The following is a 12,032-nucleotide window of genomic DNA, read 5'->3' on the forward strand; positions in this document are numbered from 1 at the left end:
AAAGTTTGGATTGAGAATCTGAAAAAAAAAAAAAAAAACCTAACAAAAAGCAAACGGTCATCTGTTGATGAAGTGAGCCTGGGGTTATACCGCATCAATTCACCATCAGTGGCATTTATTTTTAGTCATTAAACAACAGCTTGTCTTGCTTTTTATCATTGTCTAGCTGTATGTTATGTTGTGGAGTGTCTGTGAAACCAGTTTCTTTTATCACATGCTGATGTTATTTCTCTTGAAGACAGCAAAATGCAGCTTTTCACATAACTGTGAAATCACAAAGTCCCCTGTCCTGAAGACTCTCCAGCAGAAAAGCTAAAGGAGCACTTTTATCTCCACACACTAACACTGACTGAAGTCTTTTTTCATAAATGTGTAGTGCATAAATAATTTTTTATAAAGTGTTTAGTAAGCAGGCTTCGTGAATGAGCCGTTACTATAGCAGTCATCACTTAGTAGAGAGTGCAGTAATATACGTATACTTGTGATTTGCCTTGCAGCTGTTACCCTGTTATGGCTGTTCAGTTATAGAAAATGAATCTGCATATACACACACACAGGATTATTATTTACTTCCTGCTGTCATAGCTGTCTCTCTGTGTTTTATCTTTCAGATATCTTTTGTCTTTTTGTGTGTGTAGGCAATCTTGCTTTCGTCCAGCTGTCATGAATCCCACATTAAAATTGATGTGATTTTATGGAGAATACTGGATATGTCCAATTCCATTATCTGTTTCTGTCTCCATCTGCTGTATTTTACCTGGTTTGTGCTTTATAACTTGTCAAATAACAAGCTTTTATAAAAGCAAATCTAATTTCAGTGGTAATGCGTGTTTGAGTGATACGTGAGATGTGTGGTAGTACAGGGCAGTGTTTGTTTATTAGAGCACCAGACTCCCTGGTTCCATCCTGACCTCCAGTAGTCCTGTTAGTGTCAAAAACAGACGAGGGTCCCGGTGTCCGAGAACAGACGAGGGACCCGGTGTCCGAGAACAGACGAGGGCCCCGGTGTCCGAGAAGAGGCGAGGGCGCCGGTGTCCGAGAAGAGACGAGGGCCCCGGTGTCCGAGAAGAGGCGAGGGCGCCGGTGTCCGAGAAGAGGCGAGGGCGCCGGTGTCCGAGAAAAGAGCAAAGGGCGCCGGTGTCCGAGAAGAGGCGAGGGCGCCGGTGTACGAGAAGAGGCGAGGGCGCCGGTGTCCGAGAAGAGGCGAGGGCGCCGGTGTCCGAGAAGAGGCGAGGGCGCCGGTGTACGAGAAGAGGCGAGGGCGCCGGTGTCCGAGAAGAGGCGAGGGCGCCGGGGTCCGAGAAGAGGCGAGGGCGCCGGGGTCCGAGAAGAGGCGAGGGCGCCGGTGCCCGAGAAGAGGCGAGGGCGCCGGTGCCCGAGAAGAGGCGAGGGCGCCGGTGCCGGAGAAGAGGCGAGGGCGCCGGTGCCCGAGAAGAGGCGAGGGCGCCGGTGTCCGAGAAAAGAGCAAAGGGCGCCGGTGTCCGAGAAGAGGCGAGGGCGCCGGGGTCCGAGAAGAGGCGAGGGCGCCGGGGTCCGAGAAGAGGCGAGGGCGCCGGGGTCCGAGAAGAGGCGAGGGCGCCGGGGTCCGAGAAGAGGCGAGGGCGCCGGGGTCCGAGAAGAGGCGAGGGCGCCGCACAGGCTGACAGATGACCACTTGCATTGTTTAAAGTTGAAATCTAAAATATATTTCTTTATTTTTAGTTATTATAATTACCCGCTTAGCAAGAAGACAGTGCTCGAGCATTACAAGAGTGCCTCTAATGAAAATGTGCTGTTTTAATTGCGACTCAGACATTTTGTAACCTGAAATTAGCCGGTGTTTAACAGGACGGCGAGTGAACTCCATTTTCCCGTCTGATTGGCTTTTTAACAGTCACTTTGTCTTTTCTGTTCGTTAATGCATTAGTTCAGTTTCTCAAATCCATTTGCTGTGTTTGTCACTCAGCTTGTGATGTTGAGGCTTCTGAGTTCAAGTGCACTTTTTAGCAGGGTGAAAGAGAATGAGCTGCTCTGTTGCCTCCTTTTTTTTTTTCTTTTCTTCTTTCTCTTTTTCTTGCACAGACGACCAGTTTTACCCAGCGTTGTCCTGCATTGCTTTGTACTGCTGCCTCTGGCATTTCTACTATTAAATCTTTTTTTTCCCTTGCATGTGGTTATGTCTCAGTAACTGATGATGATGCTCTGTGTGCAGTTTTACTCCCATGCCACAAAAACTGAATGTGATTAACATCTCCACTTTTATCCTAGTCTCTAATCATCCTCTGCTCACCTTCATGGCCTGTAACATGCAGCCGTGTTCACACAACATGCACAAACCCGCTGTTTCTCTAGCTATGTGGAATATAGTACACAGATCTATTTCTGAAAACGATGGCAGATTTTCTTCATATTTCACCTCTAAATCAGGGATATAACTAACATTGATTGCTAAAGGTTTACGATTGTGTATGGCATTTAAAATGCTCAAATTAGCCTGGAAGTGAAAAAAGCTCAATGGATATTTTTTTTGAAGATGCATATGTGTGTCAGAATGCAGAGAAGGGGTTTATGGGTAAAGCGAGGCTGCAAAACTGAAAATGGAAGCTGAATTTCACCAGTGTTTGAGTAAACCAACACTTCTTCTCAATTTTTTGGATTGATTCTGATTTATTTTATGATCAAAGTCCAACTACATTTTAGGCTCATTATTGACGTTTGTACAATAATATTCAGGTTCCTGAGTTGAGTCACAGAGTGCTTTATGTCTGGTTGACATTATTTATAGGACTGCTGGTTTATGAGTAAGACCCTATTTATACTTGACAGTAATATACGTCCTGGGTGGACAGATGAAATGCACTGCAGAGCCCACCTGGCATTATGAATGTGTCTTCAGTGACACACAAACACACACACACACTACCTTTTGCTCTGTTTATTTTTATGTAGCGATGCTTTACAGAATAATATCTTGTATACCTTTACAGGGTGGTTAAACATGTTAATTGTGTGCTGTTTTATTCGAGTCTTTAGTTTGGCACGAGATTCAAACCGGGTGATTTCTCAAATAGTCTCGCTGCGATTCCGTATTTTGCAGCTACGACAAAGAGGCATTTGTTTTCTCACTGTAAATGTGATATGGCCACATGCATTCCAGACCAGCTCAGAACGTGATCTGGGCGATTCGATCACAATACATGTACTTAGTGCTGTCTATTTATTATCCAGACACCTTGAAGGCATGACACCAGGTGTGAACAAGGCCGTATTCAGGTTTGGATTAAACTCCTGACATCACATGAAGTGACTAGTTAAAACAACTCAATAAATAAATATATTGACTTTAATAATTGTGTATTGTGATATATAAAAAGACTCATTTAAATAAAAAGACTCCCATGACCCTGTGAGTATAACACTTTTAACCTTTTATCAGTTGCTGCTCATGTTTGTGGACGTGTTGTGATCCGGGCTGCACATCACCAGGCTGTTTCTAGATCAATAAAACATGATAATGTAGCTGCACTTAGCTCAGTTTCCACTCCGTTTCCCCAGAGGTGGTCGGGTTTCCCTTTTTACTGCTGTTTAGCAGTCATTTCATAGTCTCCAAACTGGTTTACGATCCCTCCCCCTCGCCCCGTTCTCTCACATCCGCAGCCATAAAGAATGGAGAGCACCTTTTAATTGCTGTATTTCTTTTATTAATTCTGATTCCAGGTGGAAGGGGATTAAATCCTATTTGCTGTCTAAAAAGCAGAGGATAAAAAGGGACAGATCTAAAGAGGGATTTCTCTCGCACCGCTACTTAATTGAGCCATTCAAGTTTCCTTTCTTTTTCTTCGTCTCCAGTACGGCATTATCTTCAAACGAGCCCGAGATGACGTGGGTTTAAAAGCATTAAAGGGATTTCATCATTTTATCCCCCCTCACAGTACACACTATGAATTAATTTCACTCAGAGATGTTTATGAATGCTCACATATCTCCACAAATACAGATGCCAAAAACCAATTTGGTTGCATTTCTCAGCTTCATAGTCGGTATGCTTTTGAGGAGTTGCTTTTTTTTTCAGTCACATCACTTGGCTTAACGGTTGACTGAGACCTTCAGGATGCTCTACATGATCTGGGGGTACCTACAAAGTCTTGGAGGTTTTGGAGACTTTGTAGTACAAGTTTATGGCTGGGACATTTCATGCCATGATGAATCTGAAACAGTGACAAGACTTTTTACCGTTTCTTTGCATAGTTTCATGTTGAGCGAACGGCCTATTCTGAAGTATAAACATCTTCAATGAGAACCAATAACTGAACTGAAACTGTAGCTAATAATCACTGGATAAACATCTTCTGTGGCTCTGTTTATCCTGTGATTATTAGCTACAGTTTCAGTTCGTTTATTGATTCTCATTTTAACTCATGGTAGATTTTTGGTTATCAGATTTGCACCGTGTGTCTGGGGTTGGGGTTTGATTCCTGCCTCCATCATGTCTATACAGAGTTTGCATGTTTTTCCCATGTTTTTTTTGGTTTCCTGTGGGTACTCTGGTTTCCTCCCCCTGTCAATAATCCTGCATTATAGGATGAATTCAGCACTTTGTGATTGGTTGGCACCACAACCAGGGTTCCTTTGCCTTGCACTTTGAGTTCAGGGCTCCACCAGGTAATAGAGTACAAAATAGTCATTTTATCCGCAATGTAGCCTTGAATGTGATGTAAACAAAATGATTTATTTTCCACACTTTATGGATTTCTGCTCTACACAATGACTTTTTTTTTTATTTCAGTGCCATCAGTCTGCTTTTTACACCTCAGTCTCTAATATATCTAGAAAGAGAAAACTTTTGTTTTTCTCTTTAATCTGCTAAACTTATAAATCCTTTATAAAATGAGAAATCCTTTAAAGTCATTTAAGATGCACTAGATGAACAAACATTTGTGAAATCCTGACCTACACACACACACACACACACACACACACACACACACACGCTTACACGCTTTCATGAAATTTAATGACTGTTATACTGAAATAAAATGACAATTTGCAGTCATTATTTTATTATTTGTAGCACTGACTTCTAGCATTGGTGCGTTCATCAATAAAAGTGCTGCTGACACTGAAAATGGCCACAGCCAAATAGACAAGCATGCGAAAGGATCTTGTTTACTCACTGTTACCCGCTTCACACCAAATTCTTTACAACTTTTCAAACATGTTCTGTGACAAACATTGTGACGCTTGTTTTAGGTAAAAGTGTCCCAATATTTCACCGTATGTGGGCGGAGCATCTGACGTAGAGACTTTGATAAGGCAGGGTTTTTTTTTTTTTCACAGGAGAAACGAAGTACAGTAGCATCTTGATTGAGAGTGCTGTTTAAGTGGATATTGTTTTATTATGGGCAATGCTGTGTGCCAGAACCATCCGCTACATTTATCTAATATCAATGTTGTCTGTCTGTTTTGTTCCCTTTAGCTGTTTTCTCTCGCTGTTGCTGGTGGCTGCAGTGGTGTGGAAGATCAAACAGACCTGCTGGGCCTCGAGACGGAGAGAGGTACGTTCTGCAGGATTATATTTTTCCTGCCTCCTTTTCATTCACATCACGTATGTTGATACTGTCACGAAGTCTGTTGGAGAAAAACATCCCATCATGTCAACTGCATTCCCCAAGTTGTCATAAAGTCATTCATCTTAGAGTCTCTGTATACAATTAAAACAACAATGTCAGCAATATCACGGTGCTTTGCCCTGAAGTACGCAATGCTCATCATCCTAATTAGAGGTTCTGGCAAACCAATTAGCGTTGACAGTACACATCTAAAGCAGAGACGACTGGCGAGAGGGACGGCGACACGCGGCTGCAGCGTTCGCTTGCTTGCACAGATTGTTTTCACAGATTTTCATCCGGCTGTAGTTTGTGATAAAGGTGCCATTCTTTAAGAGACGATCAAAGGCAAACCATCGCGGGATGAAGCTCAGATGACGTGTGTTACCTTTGCCGTAGTCAATGTCGTGATCTTTGATTTGCTAATTACTACCATAGCCCGTAGAGCCGTGTCTGTCCATTTTATAGGCTGGCGCTGGCGTCGGTAATCAGGGACGTTGATCTGTTTTGCTCTTTTGCTAATTGACATGTAAAGATAAACATGACTGATGACTGCAATGATCCAGAACCATATTCATCTAAAGAATTAAAGCCAATAAGGCCTAATGTGGGCAGATGGGCTTCAGCTATTAGCATTCAACTCGCTTTAACACTCCACTTCCCCTCTTCAGATCATCTGTTTGTTTCTACCCCCCAGCATCCTCAAAAAAAGAGAAAAATTTATCTTTTAATTTGAAACGATTGGAAGCACGCTTTTTACCCCACAGTGTGTCTCTCCTTAAGCTTTTCAAAGACTTATTTTCTTTCTGTGTTTGTCAAAGTTTTGATCAAGAAAGAGTCAGAACGAAGTGCCGTCAGTTTCCATTTTTTCCCATGAATCACTCGTCAAGGTCGTGCCAGTCATTTGGCCTTTGCAAATTGCAGCAGTGTTTCAGTGCAGATCCATTATCACACGTTTCTGTTTTTCTCTCTGCCGCTAACCAGCAGTTATTTATGGCTTTGTTCTTTAGCGTGTGGTTAATGCTTGGCCATGGCGACTTTCTGCCGTCTCCTCTTGGCCCTCAATTGTGCCTCATTTGTCTCAGCTGCTGCCTGACAAAATAAAAGATGCGTGAGGCAAGTGTTCTCAAATTCTGTTATGCGAAGGTTCTGCTGATAATGGTTCAGTCTCGCGAGTTCAAACGGTCCAAACAATGAAGATCGACACTCAGGGCCTGAATTTATTCAGAGGACATCTTGCCTATAAACACAGGAAGTGACTTATTATTGTCAATCTGTTGCGGTTAGCAGTTACATTACTGCAAATCCAGCCATAACCTCTCATCAAGGTGGCTTTAATTAATCTCACACAGTTTCTTGCTCAGTCTATTATACAGACTGACACATTTTAGAGTAAAGTAAAAAATAGAGTAGTTTTTTAATGTAAAAAAATATATTTTCTGCATTTTTTTTCTGATTTATATTCTGCAGAAATCCAGAATAGTTACAGGTATTAACTGAGTGTAGTGCAAATATGTTTTGTTTTATTTTATTTTATTTATTTATTTATTTATTTAGAGGCAGGAATTCCACTAAAATTTAGGCTAGTTTTATTTTTAAAAAGTGATTGTAAAAAGTCCACACGTTTATTATTTCATTCTCCAGACCTGCAAACAGTTTAATAAACAGTAAATTATGCAGTAGGATTTATAAAAAAAAACCACATGCGTTTATTTTCTCTTTGGCACAACTATGAAAACTATTTGATATATCAGATTGAAGGTGAACTCCCCAAAACATTGCAGTTATATATTTTTTTCTTTCCTTTGTTTTGCTAAACACAAGTGTGTGTTCCCATTGGTTCCGAGTTAAAAGAACAGGATATTATACACACCAGCTTTTGTCTCTTTTGTAACCTGAGCATGTGTGCAGTATTCCATCCATCTTTCCTTCTGCTCCAGTTTGTGTGTACACAGAGCAGAACCGGCTTATTTATCTGATTACGTTAATTAAAGCATGTTTTTTGGGTGCGTTAGTAGCGCTGCATTTGTTCTGCTCTCTGCTGTGTGTTTTATCTACTTATATTGAGTGTATTTACGAAACAACACATTCATTAACCGAATTGATTTGAACAGAAAGACGTACGCTCGACTTCGGCGCATCAGTTAGATTTATGTTTAGTATATGAATGCTTTTTTTTTTTTTCTTCCATGATGCTATTTTCAAAAGGGTCAAATCTAGATTTGTGGTTTTTACTTTTTAAAAATCAATAACTGCTTCCTAGAGCCGGCGACACTCGCTCAGAAACACTGCACACCTTGACAACAAAACCCCGCAAAGACAAACAGGCAGAAGTACGAGAACATAGCAGAGAAAAGTAAAATGTGCCCTCTGGCATCACATGGTGTTTTCACCTCGCCACATTCCACAGGCCGAGGACGCTTAGATCTTTGTCTTTTGTTAGTAACAAGTCAGACAACTGATTATGATGAGTATAGTAAGTGTTTTAGATAAGAATTGCATGCAAGTCTGTATTTTATTTGAACAAAAGCAATGACGCACTTCTAGCTGCTGTTCGATCCTGATGTTTATTGCTGTAAGCAGCCATGCCGATTTGACGTGATCAGAGAAGGAGCTCGGAGTTGATTACCGCAAACTGACGAGTAAGAAATTTTTTTTTTTGGGCTTGATTGGCTGGAGGTTGGGAATTACAATTTGACACCCCGAGTCAAGCCCAGCATTAGCTAAAACATTTTCTAGCGCTGTACTGGATGAACAGGAGAACAACGGGGCAAAGACGTTATTGATGTTTCATAGTGTGAAAAACATTGTGCCCATTTCATCTGTCAAGAAGAGTGCAAGTGCAATATATAGTTTATGTAAATATGCTTTGTTTAAAAGAACCATTGTTTGCTGTAGATCTACATTTTCATATCCCTGGTGGTCCAGGTCCAGATCCCCCACACACACACACCGTGGCCTGGGTTTGATTCCTGGCCAGAACACTAACCCTGCCACTGAGGGGTTAACGCTTTAACTCTCTAAAGCCTGGGTATCTTTTTTTTTTTAATACATTTTGTTTTGTATATACTGTATATTATATTATGTCTCTATTCTTTGTATATATTTGCATTTTATTACTCTTGGCTGCTGTAACAGTGAAATTGCCCCATTGTGGGATGTATAAAGGTATATCTTATCTTATCTTATCTTATCTTAAAATGGGAGGGTTGCATCAGGAAGGTCATTCAGTGTAAAGCCTGTGCCAAAAATCATATATATGAGGAGCAGAAGATCTGCTGTGGTTACACGACGACGACGATGATGACAAGAACGCCAGGAACAGATCTACATTTTCATTTTTTTATTTAAAAAACACCAGTTTTACAATCACATTACGTAAGAACTAAAATAATTTTAATGTAAAAAAAAAAAAAATAAATTCAGATTGACAGTGTTGCAGTTTGTTAATGTATTATTATTAGTAGCAGTTTGGATTGGCCTGTCCTTTTCACGCTGACTGTAATGTCTTCATTACCTCAGGTGTTCTTGTGAGGTCAGTGACGGAGCCTCTGTGATGAGTTTGATGTCCTTGCGTGACACTGAGCTGACACACTCGGAGGTGACGAGGTCGTTCTTTTTCTTTTTGCTTTATCTCTAAAACCCAGTCAGAATGAATCTGCAGCGTGGAGAGATGAACAGTCTGTCTGTCGAAATGAAAAGGCCGTATATCCGAGTAGCATTCCATTGTGTCCTGCTGTCACAGTAAAGGTTCTGTTGGTTTACCTCCTTTAACAGGCAGGGAATCAACATTTTGTTGCTTTTTTCTTATGCTAATATTGTAATCAGTTTTCACTGAGTTGCTCTTATCTGTCTGTGACAAATCATTATTTTGCTGCTCTGAATCATCGACCTTCTGTAAATGAAGCAGCTGTTGTCTTTGTTGGCCAAATTCTCATTTTACCTTCTTAGAAAGTGACATTTTAATAGCGTGGTTTGTTATAGCAACATTTCATGGGAAAGGAAAGACAACCAAAATGATGTGCCATTAGACGGCTTTATATTTGCTCTTCAAAGTGCAGATTTTTTGAGCAGAATTGTTTTTGGGACACTTTGGGAAAGTTTTATTTATTTATTTATTTATTTTTTTTTTTTTTAAACACTGAAATGACTAACAGTCAAAAAACATAACAAAATGAACAGGAAAATGAGTCATATATCTCCTGTAAGCATGAAATTACTGAGCTCCAGCATTTATTGAACAACAAACCCACCAAAATAAGTCGTTCAGTGTTTTTTGTTTTGTTTTGCTTTGCTTTGCAAATTTTAGATTTTTGGCTGTTAACGTCCCTTACATTGAACTTCTTTATACAGATGAGGAGTTGAGGGTTAAAGACCTTGCTCAGTGGTCCAGTAGTGTCAGTTTGATGATTTGAGCTCATGACCTTCTGCACAGAATTGTGATGTTTTTACAGTCCCTCCAGGATTTCATGGTGATTGTTTTTTTTTTGCTGCAGCTTTTTGAGCCCTTTTTTTTTTTTTTTTTTTTTTTTTTTGCTTCAGTAATTGTGAAAAAAATTATATTAATTTTGTGATTAAAAAAAAAATTGCCAAATTCTGGAGGGACTGTTTTTACCACTGAGCTACCACCATCCCATTCTTTGTGAATGGATCACATCCCAGCTATTTTTCAAGTTCAGCTCACTGTAGACTAGAACTATATTTCTGAGAAGAAGAAAAACTTTCTAAGCTTTTATAAGGGTCACAGGAACAGACACATATCAGCGAGCGTCAGTGAGACATTCAGATTTCTCATTTTCTTTTGCTACAGGGAAGGATCTTGTTCTGTCATGATGCCAGGCTTAGTGAAGAAGCTCTAAGCTGACGTGTTGTGAGTAAACATCAGTGCAGTATAAACTGGCACTGGTCTGAGCGAGTCTTTGGTCAGAGTTGCAGTTTTTGGCAGCACTTAGGCAGCATCTATTCTTTCTGGGACAGACTGACAGAGCTGTATTTATTTCTCTCTTCCTCTTTGGCAAATTTAAAATGCTTGTGCCTTGGGTCTATCTCTGAAGTGACAGGAGATAGCGACGTTTTCAGCAACATACAGGACGAGTGTGAATATATGCTGTTTCAGAGATTGCGCTCCAGATGTTTTGAAACCAGACACACCGACTGTGTATTTAGGTGTCAGGAGATGATGCTGTTTGTGATGGGATGCACTTGCTGCTCAGCATAGTAGTGCACGTCAAAGGCTAGAGCTCCGGAGTGAAATGTTGAGCTGGTGAAGATTGCGCAGCTGCTAAATCCAGTGTTCTCTTTCATTATCAGTTCACACTAAGTTTGAATCAGTAGATTTATGTGCAGATTTTGGTTTCAGGGCATTTAAGATCTCTGGGTCCCTTATGAAAAGGATAAAGATAATGTAAGGTATATATGTAATGTAAGGGCCTATGGCAGAGTCCCATAATGTATTTGTAGCCTACATTAGTTAAAGAGTATTATTACTGTGAGATACGAAACAGATACAAAGGTACAGTAAAAGCTGATATAAAACCATTTAGTGATTGATTTGGTTTTTTTTAGTTTTTGTAGTGACACCAAAATGATATAAACGGGATTTTGGGAGAATGTATGTCAGTAGTTATTGGCCATTGTGACTACACTGAGTATTGACATACTATTTGGCATTCTGTAAAACTTTGCATTCTTAATACTGCACGTTGAATTTTCTGTTAACCGAAGTACAAAACTCAACATCGCTCAGGCTGAATAGCTAGTGTTTAAGTGTGCATTGTTGTAAACATGACCTTCCAGAGGTGAGACTGCAGCTCTGCTCGGGTGCTGCCGGTTGTTTGGACGTCGCTGAGCACAGATGGTAGCGTGGTCGTTTCAAGCGAGTTGAGAGACGTCTGCGCTAAATGTCACCTCGGAACAGGAGGAGTGACTGTGGAACAGCCAGAAGGGCTGCTGACATTTCACTACATGATATATGTATGGCAAACACTTCCTCGTGAGGGATGTTTTAAGCACATGGACGATTCAGTAAAGGCTCATTCACACCATCAGTGAGTAGGTGCGCACTGCGTAAATGCATCGATTATCGTACATATTTAAGTATAGTATTTATATATTTATAGTAGTACAGCTCAGTCAGATTCACAGCACTGTGTCTGAGAGATATTGTTATAGTTCTCGTCCACCGGATGTCACAACATGGCTCTACTCAGCCATGGCAGAGATTTATACGTGTGGAGCTAAAAATAGTGCAGACTATTGACTGGTAAAAAGTAATCATCTAAGAATGTTTCTGATTAATGTCTCTGGCTGCAATTGCTTTTCTGCTGGAAAACACACATTTTGCATGGTCTCTTTTTATATAAATTTTTTTTTTTTATGTGACATTTCCTGGAGGACGTAAATTACAGCGTTTAAATCTGAAACGGTGAACTGTATAAAAGCAACGTA

General features: G+C 40.5%; 1 protein-coding gene across 1 annotated transcript in view; it reads left to right on the plus strand.

Moving 5' to 3' along the window:
- atrnl1b (attractin-like 1b) overlaps positions 1-12,032 on the plus strand; it is a 98,452-nt gene that overhangs the window by 57,641 nt on the left and 28,779 nt on the right. The window contains exon 26 of the mRNA XM_060858306.1: positions 5,456-5,534. Within this exon, the coding sequence (XP_060714289.1) occupies positions 5,456-5,534 (79 nt within the window). The remainder of the gene's footprint in view (positions 1-5,455; positions 5,535-12,032) is intronic.

This window comes from Tachysurus vachellii, chromosome 2 (assembly GCF_030014155.1).
Source record: "Tachysurus vachellii isolate PV-2020 chromosome 2, HZAU_Pvac_v1, whole genome shotgun sequence".
Lineage (NCBI taxonomy): Eukaryota > Metazoa > Chordata > Actinopteri > Siluriformes > Bagridae > Tachysurus > Tachysurus vachellii.